The sequence below is a fragment of the Populus alba genome, chromosome 5 (genome assembly GCF_005239225.2).
Source record: "Populus alba chromosome 5, ASM523922v2, whole genome shotgun sequence".
NCBI lineage: Eukaryota > Viridiplantae > Streptophyta > Magnoliopsida > Malpighiales > Salicaceae > Populus > Populus alba.
The window spans coordinates 15,087,528-15,106,387 of NC_133288.1; the positions used below are offsets into that span (position 1 = coordinate 15,087,528).

Consider the following 18,860-nt stretch of genomic DNA (forward strand, 5'->3'; position numbering starts at 1 on the left):
AGTCTTATTACCTAGAATGACTCTAAGTTATTTTTATATTAAGCTTTGTAGTCTTTTTCAATTTATATTTTATAAAGGTATCTTATAATGTGTTAGTTGTAAAGTTTGATTAGCCTCTTTGCTGGTTGTTAATTTTTTTATTTATTCACTTAGATCACCTCTTGTCGGTTTTTTTATTTTTCTTTTCTTTTTCATGTTTTCCTCATTTCTTTATCCCCTTCATAATTTCAAGAAGTGTTTTTTTTAACATATTCTCATGATCCTTTTAATCGATTTACTATCATAATCTTTTGTTTTATTCAAAAAAAAAAAATCAGTCGGAGTATATACCCCCAATCGTGTTTTTTTTTGTTTTTACTTCACGCTTGCATCCAAATAAAACTCCGCGGGCCCACACTCATATTTGGCAACTGGTTTCTAGTTCTCAAAGTTTGCTTTAATTAGATTGAGAGACCATCTCTCCCCAGCTTCCCGCGTCAGCAAATACCATCACAATACATGGCGCTTTTCCTCGTATCAAAATTCAGAAAATAAGGGAGTGACATAAAGCATTCAACTTCATTCCTATGGAAACATTTGTATCCATACAGCATGCACGTACAGTGTCCAAGGTAGATGCATTCAGTGCTACAGACAGGAAAAGTGAACAATTTGACAAGAGAGGAAATTGAACTTATGGAGATGGGCACCAGCCGTACAGTTCAGCATCTTCTCCTTCATAGAAGATTCTTCCCAGCCGTCCATCATCGTCGTAATCATCGGAATATTCTTCCCAGTCATTTATCACATAAAAGTCCTCCATTGCAAAAGGCCTCAATACTGTCAATTTTGCAAAGCTCTCCTTAACGAATTTATCATCAAGATTCACATTCCAGCATCCTCTCAAATCCATAAACTGCCTCGTGGTGGCAATGGCATAAGCCTCGTCATCTTGGGTTTCCATGCCTTCTGTATCTAATGGGTGCATGTTCCGGCACAGCCCCAAAAGCAATTTGCAGTGCTTTTCAATTGCCTCTAAAGCACATCCGCTAATTTTAGTACAGTAGCTCACATCCAAGAAAGTGATAGTAGAAAGCCTTCCAGCTATCTGTTCAACTATCGAATCACTAATATCACTTCTTGGAATCCGTAATGTCTGAAGGGAAGCAGCATTTGCAAAAACAAGAAATGAAATTAAGATTCGTGTTGTAAAGCATCTCAAGTAAGAACATCAGCATTGAAAGCAACTGAGACTAATCTGGCTCAAAGTGATTGAAAGCACATTATCTCTACAATTGGGGCATACCACCGGCAGTTCTGAGCATACAGATGAGAAATGAAGCATCAGCATAAGATAAGTATTCCTAACATCATTGGTACATTCTAAATGCAAGATAAAAGACTCCGACCAACCATTGAAACTTTGAATATCTAGTATAAACTAGTCAATGGCAAGCACGTCATTGTAACAAGTTCGATATTTGAAATGGATGTCATAAAAATGTCTAGTTCAGCTTACCAGTCTGCAAGGAATGAGAAAGTTGTTGTTGAGGATTCCAACCGGTGATGTTCTTATAGTTGTTCATTAGAGGCTTAGCACACTGGCACACAATATTTAACGTGATTTGGCAAATCATCTACATCCATAGGAGAAGTCAATATTATAAGAGATAGATAGAGAGAAAGGTTACAACACACATGGCGGAGAAGGATCACTTCCACCTCAACTCTCATTGCTCACACATTGTTGCACAAGGTAGTAGGGTTGTTGCCCTTAGCAGCCACTCCTCTTTCTCTCTTCTTCTCTTCTCTTCACTTCACACTCTCTTTGCATGCTCTCCAAATAATGTCCTTATTTATAGGCAACAATAGAAGACAAGAGGTCATAAATCATGGCATTAATGGTTGACAAAAGCCAAGAGATATGGCATTAATGGTGACACAACATTAACTTTCACTAAGCATAGTGGTGGGGTCTTGCCACAAAATGACAATTTCCTAACAATCATGAGTGCAAACGCCTGTGATAAAAGGTGACCCGCCTATGAAAGGCGAAGACACCAAAAGAAAGTTGGTGTAGGTGGAGCTATCAAGTAGAAAGGCATAAAAGCTCCAAACATAAAAATTGAGATGGAGGATTGCGATGAGTATATCGCAACTCTCTCTTTTTATGTGATTAGTGGCAGTGATCTCTCCTATACTCCACATAATGGTAAATAATCTTAGAGCCACTAGAGTCATTCTCGATGGAGGATGCGACCCCCCCTATAACCACGAGCGAAGACACCTCAGATAGAAGGTATGAGGGTCATGATAAAAGCCCAAGTTCAAAACACCTCAAAGCCAATGTGATGGCTAAATATGAGTGGACAAGTGTATAGCCAATGAAGTGGCTATAATGAGTGAAGACAAATGTTGGATTGACTTTCATGAATATTGCTCTCATGCTAAAGATCAATGAGTTAGAAGACATTTGCCTTGAACTATAAGTGGATGACTTGTGGAGCATTAAGACGCGACTGCTAGGAATGAGCAAACGGCATGCGCAGGTTCTGAGAACAAGTTAACTCTTGTCAAGGTGGTGAGCTTGGTGATGGCATTGTAATACTAAGAGTATGAAGACAGATATAGGTCAACCTTTAATGAGTTGCCCCCATGATTAAAGGTGGAGAGCTACCTGGACTCTTAGGACTAAGAGCGAAAGACTCACGAAGAAGTAAGGTGTGGTTCTTAGGATGGAACAGAGGGCAGGTGCAACTCCTGGATGAGTAGACTCTTGGAAGAATGGTGAGCTCATGATCACATTGAAATACTCAAATAATGATTGTCACACTTGGAAATAGAAATTTTCGTTTAAGGGGATATTGTAAGCCTTGGTGTGAGGCTTGAAAAATCATTCCGGACCGAGCATGGTTGATACGCTCAAAGGGGAATGTTGTGTCTCAGAGACAAGTATTAACACTCTTCAAATGTGATGTGAGAGACCATCTGGTTGAAATGATCCTTTAGTGTGAGCAAGGATGTGCTTTGGTGACTTTGACGATTGAAAGGTTTGGCAAGTACCTGTAAACTTGGTCGAAGGTGCTCTTAGAATGGTAAGCCTGGAAAAGTTGCAGGATCCAAGCTTATGCTGAAGAAGCAAAAGGACAATTGCCCACATAAATAGCAAAAAGGGTGATTGTTAGGAAATTGTCATTTTGTGGCAAGACCCCACCACTATGCTTAGTAAAAGCTAATGTTGTGCCACCATTAGTGTCATGTTTCATGGCTTTTGTCCACCATTAATGTCATGTTTTATGGCCTCTTGTCTGCTATTGTTGCCTATAAATAAAGGCATTATTTGGAAAGCGCTTAGAGAGAGTGTGAGTGAGTGAAAGGAAAGAGAAGAGAGAACGACTGCAATGGTAGCAGCATTGCTGCCATTGCAGCAGCTGCAAGTACAATAATGAGAGATAGGAGTTGAGCAAAGTGGATGTAATCATCCTCCTCCATGTATTTGCATTGTATCCTTTTTCTATTTCTAATAATATGAAACTCTCCCGTGGTTTAGGTGATTTGCCGAACAACGTTAAATATTATGTTCCAGTGTGTTAAGCCCTCAATGAACAACTATCAGAACATTATCAGTCAAAATTCCCAACAATTATGGTTAAGGCAGGCAAAGACACAGAGTTTGCGGAGGGATCCACAGCTTCTTGTAATCAACATTTGAAGCATGCGATCAAGATGATCAGGATGGCACCTGGTAGTCCATTCCTCAATGTTGATCTCTTGCCAGCAATATGGCCCTGTTCTGCTCCATGATTTGCAAACCCTTGGGACCACGGTTAGTATCTCTTGGAGAGAAAGATTGCTGAAAATTAGCCCAAGGGCATCTGGTATCAATTCATCCCAATGACGATACTCATCTCCATCTTCCATGTAACTTGACTCAATATAATCAAACCAACAGTTAGACTAATCTGTCTCCACATAAAGAAATATGAGAAATGGGCAAAGAAATCAACAATTAGGCCATGTCTTTAAGCATGAAAAAGTCATCGCAATCTCATTCAGGAATTTTAAATGGAAAAGGGTTCATCTTCATGAGTTTTAAGAGAAGTTGCATGACAAGTGTACAGAATTTAAGGAATCGATATATACTACGAGAAGAAGTTGAAGATCTATGCTTAATAACTGCTTTTCCCTAAAAATAATGAAAGGCGCAATCTTTATATGAGGTGTCAATTGAGATGAACACGAAATTGACAATTACAGAAATAGAATAATAAAATATAGAGTGCATGCAAGTAAAAAGATAAGAGAAGAGAAAAGAGGGACGAAATAAATTGCCAAAACAGTGAGAAAGAAAATAAAGGACTAACCAAAATGAAGAGATTGGAAGTAAAAGCTACTTTGAAAGTCCAAAATCTGGGTTAAACATGACAAATTACTTAAAAACTAATCTTCAAAAAAAATCCAAAAAAAAAAAATTTCGCAGAACCTTCACAGATCCATCCAGATAAACCCACAAAAAGAAACTGCTTGGAAATATCATCGAACAGGGAAATAACCATACCCACAAGACAGAAATGCAAGAGACCGCATCCACATAGTAATGCATGCATCAATTGAGAAATCCAAGTAACTGCTTGCATATTACAGTGTCTGCTGAATCAACTTCAAATACATGATAGATGATGAGGTTCGAGCTAAAACTCTTTTCGGTTTGTGAAAACACAGGAGAGAGGCTACTAGATAATAGTTAACTCCGTTTTTGACATTGCAGATAAGCAACAGATTTAAACAAGGAAAGCAGAGTTTCATTTTCTTGTAAACGAGACAGAAAGAACAAAAATAATGGCAAATCAAACCCGTGTTTTTTACACACCTCGAAGAAGCCAGCTTTGCTTTTCCTTTAAAGCTTTGCTTCTCTTTCTTTCTTTCCTTCTTGCTTTCTTCGGGATTGAGATTCTGCAAAACAAAGGGGGAGAAAAAAAACTTCACCGGTTTATCCGCCAGAAACGCGGGGAGGATGGGGAAGACGATAAAGAACAAGAGAGACGGAGAGAGAGGGCTACAGAATTATAGAACCATATACCCACGTATCTAGAACAGCATCAATGCTAGCAGCAGCAAGAGTATTAAAAACAAGGAGTTAAAGAAAAAAGCTTGTGGTTAGACAGGGATACGTCTGAGAACTCTAAAATAAATACAAAAAGTGTACGTGTTTTACCTTTTGGGAACGAAAGTGGTAAAGGGGACAAAAGACTTCCTAGTTTTATTTTTTTCCAGTGCTTCAAACCTCGGGTAAAGTATAAATTGGTCTTTTAAATTTGATGAAATAAATTAATTAGTACTGGAGTTTCGAAAACTCGTTTAATAATATTAAAAGATTTATAAGAAAAAAAATAAAAATATAATATATTAAATTAGGTGTTAACATTGATCAAAATAGTTATTTAATTCATTTGGCAAAACTAAAAAAAAAAAAATAATTTACTCTCGAGAACCCAGACCACGTATTATTACAAAAAAAAAAAAACTCAGACTACATATAGTATTGGGGATTTAAAATCTGATGAAGAAATGTTAAGGTAATATCAATGATCAATAAAGGCCCACCAATTAAAATTTACATCTAAAACAAAAACAATTATATAAATTTTTATCTTAAAAAAACAATTACATTAGTAGGGTGCTTGCATAAATACTTGGTTAAAATAATTTTTTTATTTTTTTATTTCTATAAATAAACTTATGTTTTATTATATATGCAAAATATTTTCTATTTTTATATGATTGATGAAATTTCCAACTTCAACATGATAATTGATAAATCAAAATAGGATAGAAAAACTCACTAATTAACCGGCACTATGTTGTGCGCTTGAATTATTTTATAAGAACTTATTGTTCAGTGTTGCAAACACAATTTAAAAAACAAAGATAAATATGGGATTCAGGTTATAGATTTGAATTTATCAAATAAGTTGAGTTTATTTAATTAGACCATTAAAAAATAAATTGATAAAAAAATATAGACAACAATAGATTGATAAAAAAAAATATCATGATAACTTGGGAATTTTTTTTCAAGAGGGGATAAACAATGTAGCTCAATTTTCTGCCCATTAAATATAGCACGATGAAATTAGATAAAAAAATATGACCTCAAAAAATCAGTTCGACTCAACTCAAGTTCGCATGATAAACTTGTAGCCCGATAATCAAGTTCAAGTCAACCCAGGTTATCCTCTTAAACCAGCAATCCAAATCATGAGATTGAGATAACCTGATAAAAAAGAAAAGCACAAAAATTACAAAGTCCAATTTTTTTATTAAAAAAAAACTTATTGTCAACTCATATTAATTTTTCAAACTCATGAATTGGATAACCCGGGTCAATACGTCAAATCCGCAAATCAGGTAATGGACTCCATTAGGATTCATAACTTGTTTTCTTTTTTTCTAAACTATTATTTATTTAACTATATGATAACAAAAATAAACAATCGTAAAATCAAGCATTAAACCGATACTGAGACTTTTTTTAAGATGATGTTAACCTCATAGAAAATAAAAAGAAATAAATCATGAAACTCAATTCTCAACCAGTCTAATATCAAAGGATGAAATTGAAAAAAATATATATATAAAAACAAGAAAAAAAAAGTTAAACTCGTTGTCGAACCCCACATCATAGCGCCTTTAAAAATTTATATGAAAAATGAACAGATATCTAACATATTATTCTTAAATTAGGAAAGATCTAGTGTAAGGAATCGCCGCCTAGTTTATGGTCATTAGAAACCCTTACTAGCTAACAAAGACTATATGATACAAGACTGGTTACGTGAAAAGAAAGATATGATCACCTCTTAAACGTTCTATATGAGATAGACTGAGGTACTGAGGCAGCTAGCAGGTTTGGTAGGAGATGAATATGATCCATGATTTGGATAAGATTTTGTTTAGTTTTTAACTTAGTCGATCTTCCCTAAGATGAGGAAGAATAGGATGCATAGTGGATTTAGAAACAACATCGTTTTCTCGACTGAAATGGCTATCTTTAATTTTCCCCTTAAAGTTCTACCGTTTAGCAATTAGACCTTTATTCATGAAAATCTTTTTTTTAAAAAAAAAAATCACCACTGGATCAATTGCAATTGGACATCTGGATTTTAGCACTACTTACAAAATAATCTCTGGTTTCAAATTTAACTAATTCAGTCCTTAATTGACTCCTTAATTTTTATTTTTTTTAAATTACCCCTGGAAAAATAAATTAACCCCCTATAGTATAACCGCCTATTTACTTTGGTCTTTGGACTTTAATTTCTTGCAATTTTGACCCAAATTAACAATAAACTTTGATATTTCTTTAATTAAGCCTTTGATTTCATTGATTAAACTAATTCAAAGTTTGATTAAGTCCCTAATCATATCAATTCTTTCATTTTTGGCCAAATTGACTTCCAAATTTATAATTTCCTCCTTATTAGTCCCCAAACCTTCAATTTGCGTTGTCTTGACCTAATTTTCAAATTATTTTTTTATTTTATTTTGTATTAATGTTTTTTTTAATTTAAAAAATGGGTTATGATAGTTTTCCTCTCTTTATAATATTTATGATATAAAAAACTTTGGAGAATTTTATTTTTTTTTAGCTTGGCATAGTAAATTTATAAAGAAAGATAGACATGGAAAAGAACTTTTACTTCTTTCAAAAATCTTGAAAACTTTGAAAGTTGTAAATTGATAGATGACCTTTCTCGAGAAAGAGTGAAATCTAAAAAATTAGTCATTTAAAATGCGACCTAACTTGTCAATGAAGAATCCAAATTTTTTTTTTAAAATGGTCTAATTGTTTCAGGCAACCTATCCATTGGTGAAAAATATGAAAGTTTTACAACCTTGGTCTCATTATAATAAGTGACTTACCCATTGATGAAAGATATAAAGATTTTCTTTCAGGTTAGTCTAATTCTCATTGGTGACCTGCCTAGAGAAAAAATACAAAAATTTCTAAAAAGTTAAAAATTTTCAGAAGTGTTTTTAATTTTTAGAAGGATTTCTCTTATGAAATTTTGCAAAACACATTGTTCAATATTTTGAAGTTAGATGATATGTATGCATCTTTATCTTATTTGAAATATAGGCTCTTATTTCTTCTCAATCTATTTGTTACTTGATTGGTGAGGTCTTGCTTTTTTTAATTTGAGTCCTCTTCTAGCCAATTCGAGTTGGCCTTAGTAAGTTTTTTTCCATAATATTTTTAATTTTACACAACTCAATCTTTATGGTGCCAATTATGACCCATTTACTTGCTAGAAATTCTATGTCTCATTGATTAATTTGAGAGGATCAATCATTACTTCATTGTCTCACTGCTAAAAACGTTTAATGTCAAAAATTTTCATCAATAAAACTATTAAATTTTACAACGAACTCTCATATAAATAGCTCTTCAAGATGGAAACGAAGTCAAATACAAGATCCAAATAAATGAATCACACATGATGATCATGTGACTAACTATGTACTTGTACAAAACTGAGTAATGGACTACATTAGGACTGATAACTTGTTTTTTTTTTTTTTCTAAACTATTATTTATTTAACTATATGATAACAAAAATAAACAATCATAAAATCGAACATCAAACCAATACTGAGACTTTTTTTTAAGACGTTGTTAACCTCATGGAAAATAAAAAGAAATAAATCATGAAACTCAATTCTCAACCAGTCTAAAATCATAGGATGAAATTGATAAAAAATGAATTTATATATATAAAAGTTAAACTCATTTTTAAACCCCACATCGCAACGGCTTTTAAAAATTTATATGGAAAATGAACTTATATCTGATATCTTGTTCTTAGATAGGGAAAGGTCTAGTGTAAGGAGTTATCACCTAGTATTATGGTCACTAAGAACCCTAACTGGTCAGCATAGACTTTATGGTATTGAACTGGCTACGCAAAAAAAAAAATATGATCACCTCTTAAACATCCTACCTGAGGTAGGCTGAGGTACTGAGGCAACTAGTAGGTTTGGTAGAAGATGAATCTAATCCATGATTTTAATCAGATTTTGTGCAGTTTTTTATTGAGTCAATCTTCCCTAGGATGAGGAAGAAGGGGATGAATAGTGGATTTAGAAACGGTATTATTTTCTCGACTGACATGGCTATCTTTAATTCCCCCTGAAGTTTTAACATTTAGTAATTGGACCCTTATTCCTGAAAATCTTCTTTTTAAAAAAATATTTCTCTATTGGGCAAATGGACCCCTAGATTTCAGCGTTGTTTACAAAATAGTCCTTGTTTTCAAATTTAATCAATTATGTCTTTAATTGACTTTCTTAATTTTTATTTTTTTCAAAATTACCTCTGGAAAAATCAATTAACCCCCCTATAGTACCACCGCCTATTCACTTCGGTCTTTGAACTTTAATTTCTTGTAATTTTGACCCAAATTGACCCTAAACTTTAATATTTCTTTAATTATGCCTCTGATTTCATTGATTAAACTAATTCAAAGTTTAATTAAGTCCCTAAATGTACCAATTCTTTTAATTTTTGGCCAAATTGACTTTCAAATTTATAATTTCCTCCTTATTAATCCATGAACCTTCAATTTGTGTTGTCTTGATCCAATTTTCAAATTATTTTTCTTTTGATTTTTTATTAATATATTTATTTTTGAAATTCAAAAATGGGTTATGACGCGCCATAATCGTTAACAAAGCCATGGACTTTCTAAAATTTAATAACATGTTTTTTTTTATCAAAATTGTTTTTTTAACTATATGATAAAAAAAAAATAGATGATTACATAATCAAGTTCAATTAGAAAAAAAAAAATCCTATTAAACTCGCAAACAGGGGCAAGCCAAGGTTATCTCGCTAAACTAGCAAACCAGATTATTGACTCCACAAAGTTTAATAACTTAGTTTTATTCAAAATTATTTTTTATTTAACTAATTATATTTTTTAAATAGACCATAATGCGATGCTATGATATTTTTCTGATATCAACATGATGCTATAATTTTTTTGATACTGCAATAACCATATAAAGACAAATTAAAATAAATTATCTACTCTAAATCTTCATAAACACATCATATAAGAACTAAATTAAAAAAAAAATCAATAAACAAAGAAAAAAAAATGTCAAAATGCAAAATATATATTATGAATTACTAATTCGGAATGCTAATAATTATGGATAACAATGTTTTTCCACACTTTTTAACTTGATTTATAATTTAGAATAAATTATGACCACTTAAAAACCGTTGCCCTTTTAAACATTTCATATGAAAGCTCTGAAATTTCAAAATTAACATTTGTATAACACCCCATCATGACAAAAACATTAGTCCCATCAAATAATGGCGCAAAAATCTTTTATTTTTTTTTTGCCACAAAATAGTTTGATTTTAGAAATTGATTTTATGAAAGTAAAATTGTTTATTAGGAAGTTAAAAAACACTTTTTAATATTTAACTATATTACAAAAATAAATTGAAAAATCACATATTAATATTTTTCAAGTTTATTAAAAAGATTAAATACTAAATTTACTAGATAAAAAAGTTAGCAAGATATATAAAAATATATATATAAAAATTATTTTCAATAAAATAAATAATAATCAAATTATATAAATTAAAAAAAATAAAATTATATAACCAAATGTAAAAATCAACTAGAGAAAAAAAAAAATCATAATTACCAGTAGAGAAGGTGCGCTAAGTTAATTTTAACCGTATCAAGAAAGGCCATTTCAAACATTGTACGCGGTATAGAACTCCGCCTAAACGCAATGACATGATTGACACACCACACTAGCCACTTTTTATTTTTAAATTATATTTATATTTAAAATTTTCCCTCAATCAACTTAATTAGTGCTAAAAAGAACCAATATAAAAATACAAAATAAAACCCTAAATCTAGTTTAACAAATTTTGATTTTAAAAATAACTTAGTCTCCAAATTATTTTCTGAGAGAAGGAAAAAAATATCATTTGAAAATGCTTTAAAATTTTTCTTTGATTACAAACCATCACCAAATTTCCTAAAATTATACAACCATAAAAAAGTTTAGAAATTAGTTTTCAAAAAAATATTTTCCATGAAACAAACACTCCCTACGCCTTGCATGCCATTTGTTCTACATTCATAAGAGCTTCTTTCATCCCTCAGCCACTTGACAGACAATTATTAAACCACCGTCAAATAAGTCGTAAAACAAACGGATAGATCATTATCCGATACTGCATGTGCACGGTCAGTTTAAGAAAATAATAGGAAGATAAAATAAAACACAGATAGCTCAATGAATTCACAGTAGGAGCACATTTCCACTCTGTTAAACTCATGGTAAAACCCGGTGGAAAAATCACCCTCTTGGTTCCGTAGCATATGTTCTTATAGAGCTTGATAAAACGCACTACTCCCTGAAAGAGAAAAGAAAAAAGAACTAATCACTAGATTTAAAATGAAAATATATAAATCAATATTGAGCTTTCTTTTGAAAGAATAAGCTACAATTACGCAGATCATAAGCCAGCTACAGGCATTCAAAATTTCCCAATTGAGTGAGACAATTAAAGACTAGAGAATGCTTTCCAAGTCACAATTGGCAGTGCAATGACCAAAATAAAATAAAACAAAAACAATAACTCTTTTAATCATAAAGGAAACAGTCGTTCCAAATAACAAAACTCCAATCGATTCTGATTCCAAGTTTTGAGTAACATTGGTACCATAATGAGCAACCTAATTAATACAATTGAATCCAAAGTGTTTGTTCTAGGTGCATGTAAATGATGCAAGCAATCTCCAAGAATAAAATAATATATCTCTATGAAATCAATTTAAGGTAACCGTAAGAAAAAAAATGAGACTCCAAGATGAACCTGGCAATGAATGGAAAAAAGTTGTACATAGTCTCATCTTACCAGACTCAGCATGCTTAGACCAACCAACTAAATTATCAAAGAATAAAAGTGGTCACCAGACAAATCAAAATCCCAATCAATGATGTATTTGATTCTTAATGTACTAACCTACTAATGTCAACTAATGGCAGCAACTTTCAGACGGATGACACATACTCTGCCTTGTGTTACACTACAAATCAGTTTTACTTGGTGCAATATTCATTGAGCTGCATCGTGCAAGGATAAGTGATTGCCAGCTTGATATATTGATAAACTCGACCTTGGCGTTGAATGAAGAAAAATGAAATATGTGCTTTTAAAGGCATCAATTTGGAGGGGGGGGGGGTGTATTGGACACCATCTTGAATGAAAAGGAGAATGTTAGACATGAAGCAACTAATGTCCATGCCTTGCATTGAATCAGTGCTAGGTTTGTAAAATCTTCCATGGCAAGCACAGAGATATCAGCCAAACACTGGGGTCTTTAATGCCCCGCAATGAGGCTGCTGAAATCAGACCAATGGAGCATAAGTATCCTCCACGCAAGTTCTTACAATCAAGAAGTGAAGTGGAATCTATATACTAGGAGAAAGTCTAAAGTCTAAAGACATTCAAAGAGGAAAACACCAAAACAACCCAATGGCAATCAAATGCAAGAAACTTAATAATAAGCCAAATTAAAGCCAGCACATAGTATTTAAGAGATCCTTGGTTCAGACATAAAGACAATTGTATGAAAACTTGTTAGACTCAAGTCATGTTTAAAATTGATGACTTCAAATGCATCTTCATTCGAAGGTGTACGCCCATCAAAATCTTATATTCATAAACATTATTTTCCTTGCATGAAATGGCAACATTTCAATGAAAAGCCAGAATTCAAAATATAACATGAATTTTCAATGTAACTCCTAAACCTAGACACAGCATGCAAGCAGTTGTTTCCTAATAGCTTGCCCTGGAAAAGTTGAATGAAAGATGGAAGGAAAAATCTGACGATAACAAAGAAGACCTTCTGTACTTGAGAAACATATCAAAAGTTCTTGAAGAAGCAAACATGAGGCAAGACAAAATGCTTCCAGCTGGAGATCTGTGTGCTTGAAAATTGAACTACAGCAGAGGCAAGTGCTGCTTGCTCTTTAAGACAAGTGAGCTGGATGGTTTAATTGGATATGGACAGTGAGACTTCATGCAAGCATCTTATTCAAACCAATATCACATGAAAGAAAACCCAAGTTGAAGCAATCATCCTCCTCTATACTAATACACAAATATTCTGTTAAGAAAAGTAACACTTTGTACAACATGTAAAATCATGGAGAATAAGAATTGGAAGTGTAATGAAAAGGCTACAGACAACTAATTGCAAGTACAACAACTAGTAATCTATGAAAAGAAAAACTATATATTAAAGATAGAGCTATCAATCCTGCCGCTGCAACCTGATAAACAACCACCATGCATAAAAGATAGCCAACTATAAACTCAGCTCATGTGCCATGCTAAAATCTGCATTGTGTTCTATCTATTTTTCATCTCAATGTCTATTTTCATTTCCACTAATAAATTTAGCAAAACCAAATTAGAATGAAATAACCAATGCATTAATTAGTCATGGACGAGGAAAAAAAAACATACCACTGTATAAGCGACCCAAACAGAAAATGCTGCATGATAGGCACTTTCTCCAAGACTTCTGCTCTATACATCTTAAGCAACCCACTATTCACCTTGTTCCAGTTAGGCACTCCACTGATATCATCCAACAAAGGCGAGTGCTCAGCAAACAAACCTTTCTTAACCTTCTTAATCAACAGAATGCACGAAAGATACATATACTCATTTGAAAAGTTCTCCAAAATATCCTCATTGTGAATAGACTTAGGCTTCATATACTTATGATCAATCAACTGTGATGATCCAAATATAAACGGCAAGAAATGATAATCATCCAACCCCCAAACACCGTGCGACCCCGCAGGCTCTAGATTATAAACTGATTGCAGTTTCCTCATTAATTCAATATACTTAACAAAAACCCTAGAAACTACAGCTTGATAATCAACTTCCTCTATAATCCCCATTCTTGCCAAACAATAAAGCCATGCGGCGAAATTAGTTTCATGTCCTGTACCGTAATCAATCCGGCTGGAATTACCAAAACTATCAGTAAAATAAGGAACAACCTCGACCATTGAAGACTTTAAATTATCAGGTAAAAATTGAAGCATTAAATTCTCACTATTTTCTACCAAACGGTTATGCCAGGTACGGTAAGAGATGTTACCGTATCGAGAAGATTGTTGAACCGGAGGTATTTCTTCGATCCAATGAACAAGGCCTTCGATAACGGACACAATTTTTTTCAGAGTAGTGGATTCATGACAGGAATCGGAGATTTTGTGGGCGCGTATGGATTCTGAGAGAGCGACGACGAAGCCGAGGAAGTTTTTAGAGGAATTGGAGTTGATGAATTTACGAATGTCATCAGGGGATTGGATTTTTTTGGAGGGAGATTGGAAGGTGTGAGGAAGGGAAATGGTGGGGACTTTTTGGGATTGCGGGACTGGAGCGAGGATTATGGCTTGAGAATTTGTATTTGGTGGGAGATTTATTGCCGGAGAACGGATAGGGCGGTAGACTGGGGGAGGGGAGATCTCGGACCATTGGGATTGTGTGGGTGGTGGAGGGAATGAGCATGGGCCTCCGCACTTAACGCAGGTAGGTGATAGTGGAGCTGTGGAGGATTTCGGTGGGTCCTGGTGGTTGTGGTTTGTGGTTGTGATTGTGATTGTGATTGTGATTGTGGTTGTGCTCTTGGGGTTCTTCCATTTTGGTGGTTCTTTGGTGAAGAGGAGTTGAGGAGGGAGTATGGACTGCGGTGCGGGGGTTGCTGAAAGCAATTCAACTGGAGGCTTCTTGACTTGTGCGGAGAATGGAAATGTGAGTTGCTAGGCTTACATAATTGGGCCTACCCTGAACTTGATGTCTAGTGCGTTCACATATTGCCACTTAAAGTGTTTTTAGTATTACGGTGACAGTTATGTTTTCATTTGAAAAAAATATTTTTAATTAAAGTTAGTTTGAAAAAATATATATTTGATTAAAATTATAGTTGAAATTGAGGTTGAACAAAAAATTATTTAATATATTTAGTTATAAATTACGGTTTAATTTTATGTTATGGTATAATTATCTAAAAGGACTTCATTCATAATATTAATGCATAGTTAAATAAAAGTAACATTACAACCTATAAATTTTTACAAATAGATATAAACATATTAGAATAATATTTTATAATTGTGTCTTAAACTTGCAACAATCTCATCACGTAATTCATTCGCAAAACAAAAAATCTACATCAAGGAAAAAAAAAAATATATATATATATATATTCATATATTGTTTCTAATTTTTATGTTGATAAGGCCCCATTATGCATAGTATTAATATTTTTTTCCTTACCATATATTCTTTTATCAAAATTACATGACAACTAATTTGTCTATTGAATTCTTTAATCAACACTAAAAGTAGTGAAGGCAAGAATAGTTCAAGATTAGGTTGAGTTTAAAGAGAGCACTCGTATATTGTTGTCGAGGTTGGTAACAAAACAATTTACCAAACAATAAGAGAATATGATGCTTTTTGGTAAATTTCCATGTAACTCATCTTTTGAAAGTTCAACCACAGGTTGAACTTGCGCAATAAAATACTACTTTTTGCAAGTTCAACATGTGGTTGAACTTTACCAAAATGGTGGGACCCTGCTGCAAATCAGGGTCCTGCTGCAAATTAATGGTGGGACCCATGTTTTTGATTTTTGTTTTGATAAATCGTAACCAAACAATTATATCAATGTGTTTTTTAAAAACATGAATGCTGCCGCGTAGACAAATGCACTCTTAAAGGAAATCCAGCACTATTATTGCTTCCAAGTTGCATTTTGGTTAATGTCCTGGGACAAAACAAATGAATATAATAATGATAAAATTATGTTTTTGTTGAAAAGATTAAATAAATTTATTTTTAAAATAAATTTTTATACTCTCAAAACAGTAAGTACAAGGAGACAATCTCCTCTTGTCTTCATCGTCTATATTTCTTTTATCTTAGAATAGTAATCAAATGCTATCTAAAAAACATAAATAAGTGTTTGTGTGTGTTTTCTAGGTAAAAAAAGGATTAGATTCAAAGTTATTAACTTAATTAAACTTTTGAATCACAAATTATACATGTTAACATAGGTTGTTTCATATCAATATTATTTAAAAAAAAAAAAAGATTAAAACATGTTTTGAAGAATTTTTTAAAGTCAACCAAATCACAAGTTGAACTATCAAACTTATAAGGTAAACTATAAGGTAAACTAGGTTTATCATCTTGAAACATTATGAATTCAAATCTTGTTCATAAAGGCACAGAATACTTTAAAGCAGTCCAGAAAACCTTAGATTCCTTTTCAACCCTATTCTTACAACTTTCAATTTAGTCATTGTAATTATTTCTAGATTTCTAGTCAATCAACTTTCAATCTTGTTCATAATGGGCATTTGGATTTGGTCATAAAATCACAAAAAAAAAACATTTTATTAAGAGATAAAATAATCTTCAAACATAATTATAAAGTAAAAGAGAACCTTCAAACCTATAAGCAACTATTTACTGCTCTCTTTTAATCACCACTCCATATGTACTATATATATAAATACAAACTTGTTAAAATTGCTCCTCAAAATTCTGCTCAAACGAGGGTTTTACAGGTGGACGTTGTTGGATCCCACATTGCTGGGAGCAAGTACTTGCGCCCATTGATACCGAAAGCATTATAGCTAGCTCCCGTCGTTTTGTCCACCAAAACCTCCCCTGGATATCCCGGGTAAGCCCCCTTACCAAAAATACCAGTGCACGCGCTCACAGCCTCTAGAGGTGCGTTGGCTGGCCCTTGGAAATACCCGTTATCAAACGGATTCGTTACTGTTCCCGCTAAAACCGTGGCCAAATTAAGGATCATGCCGTCAATTCCTACGTCACCGTTAGGAGCAACCAGCGGTGGACCTTGTGGCCCGTAAATTGGCTGGTGGAAAGGCCACGCACATTGACCTGGACACTGAGTCGCGGAGTTACCGACCCACGCATAGGCAAATTTACCCACCTTGTCCTGGCCAGACCCATGGGTCCCACACTTGCTCATGGAAAACCCACCGATCGCCACGTCAGCAGAGGTAAGTACAAGGTTGATTGAATTCTTTCCGGGGCCAGCTTCTGACGCTAAGGTAACAATCTGTGGGGTCTTTAGCAACTTTCCAAGAGAGTATTTCTCTTCAAGGACTTGTTTGTCTACGACTACAGTGCGTGGACCTCCCCTGTAACTCCCAGTAGTTTGCCACCACGTTGAGACCGAAGGTGCCGGGGTCTTCATGGAATTAAGAGAGTGGAGAAAGTCAACAATTATGGAGCGCTGGGCTGGTGAGAACTTGCCATACCAGACGATGTTTACAGTGATGTTGCCTTCGAGAAGCGGGCCGTTGTGGTACTTGAGGACAAGAGGCTGTTCTTGAACTAAAGCAGCAAGCTTTCTTGCTGTGGCTATGGCAGGAACAAGTGAAGAGAAGAGTGCGAGCAGTGAAGTGAAAACAATGAGATGGGAGATGGAAGCCATGGAGTATTCTGCTTAATTTTGGTAAGGGAATGCCTTGGAGTGAAGAGAGAGATGGGGTGCAAAAGGGATTTATATTGATGGGGTGAGGAAGGTGGGATGGGCGATACAGCTGGAAGAGGAAGGAGCATAAATCTAATTTAATGGTGACGCGTGGGATTGACTTGTTGGGTGTAGAAGACGCAGCAGAACCGCTCGGGACTTGGCTAATGGTATAAGTGTAGCCATTAAGGGGAGGCAGGGACCTGGGAAGGAGCTGACTTTTGAGTCTTTATCTGATCAAGTAGTTAATGCTGAGGAAGCAATGTCTGGCTACTTTCTATTAGAGCGTGTGTGTTTTTTTTAATTGGTCGGATCATTTTAAAAAACAAATTAATTAATTTGTTTTAGTTTTAAATTAATATTTTTAAAATATAAAAAAATATTATTTTAATATATTTTAATTTATTTTAAATATTTTTTTTAAAAATTAAAACCTTATTTTCTAGAGTTTTCTGTAGTTTTTTTTTTATAACTGATAATTTGTGGTAATTTAAGATTATTAACAACCTTTTTAAGAATTTTTGTATTGAATTTAATTAAGAAATTTTAATAAATCAAATATCTAAAACCATTTTAAATGTCAGGAATTGTATTTAAAATGAAATTTCATTTCTAAAATAATGAAAAAAGTAAATAAAAAAACTAATTCATATTACTTGCTATACTAAATGAGAGGAATTGATACATAAACTAAACTTATTTCTCTCTTAATGTATTTTTTACAATACGCGAGGGGGAGCCTAGCGTTATGGGATAGGCATTGACACATCAGGTGAATGCAAACTAATACCAGTACATAGTTTTAATTAAAATAATAATAATAATAATGTAGCCAGCAATGTTGTTATTTTTAATTCAAGCAAAGCCGAAACCAGTTAAGTGGAAAAAGGCAAAACAAAACCAGGAGGCGACAGTCGACAGATGCTAGCTGGATATAATTAAGTAGGGGGGAGGATTGCGTGAAAAGGGGAAGGGTAGTCAAAAGAGCGACGCTAGCTCACTTAAGATGCCAACACGGCTCTGCAGTCCCTTTTATTGCCATCTCAAGGTCAAATAGTCTAGAAACAGTAAGTTCATGTTCGGTAAATTATTGGCTAAATGCTTCTTTGACTGTCTCATGGATTAGTAAAATTACCTAGCATTTTGATGCGGAATAGCTCGCTAGCTAAAAGAATACACAGTAATTAATTATCATAGCTTAGATTTACTGGTCAGATTTTAGATTTATCTATTAAT

At 33.7% G+C, this 18,860-nt stretch overlaps 3 protein-coding genes across 3 annotated transcripts; all 3 read right to left on the bottom strand.

The window, feature by feature from the left end:
- Positions 1–539: 539 nt before the first annotated feature.
- LOC118050453 (F-box protein FBW2) lies at positions 540–4,843 on the bottom strand. The gene is made up of 2 exons (XM_035060796.2): positions 3,627–4,843; positions 540–1,182 (listed from the first exon to the last, which is right to left on the bottom strand). Exons 1-2 carry the CDS (start codon positions 3,898–3,900, stop codon positions 674–676), a joined length of 783 nt encoding a protein of 260 aa, XP_034916687.1. The 5' UTR covers positions 3,901–4,843; the 3' UTR covers positions 540–673.
- A 6,341-nt stretch (positions 4,844–11,184) lies between these two features.
- Positions 11,185–15,735, bottom strand: LOC118050472 (uncharacterized). Its single transcript, XM_035060824.2, has 3 exons — positions 15,676–15,735; positions 13,559–14,871; positions 11,185–11,434 (listed from the first exon to the last, which is right to left on the bottom strand). Exons 1-3 carry the CDS (start codon positions 15,733–15,735, stop codon positions 11,428–11,430), a joined length of 1,380 nt encoding a protein of 459 aa, XP_034916715.1. The 3' UTR covers positions 11,185–11,427.
- A 759-nt stretch (positions 15,736–16,494) lies between these two features.
- Positions 16,495–17,847, bottom strand: LOC118050455 (protein EXORDIUM-like 2). The gene has a single exon (XM_035060799.2). It carries the CDS (start codon positions 17,583–17,585, stop codon positions 16,668–16,670), a length of 918 nt encoding a protein of 305 aa, XP_034916690.1. The 5' UTR covers positions 17,586–17,847; the 3' UTR covers positions 16,495–16,667.
- Positions 17,848–18,860: the final 1,013 nt, after the last annotated feature.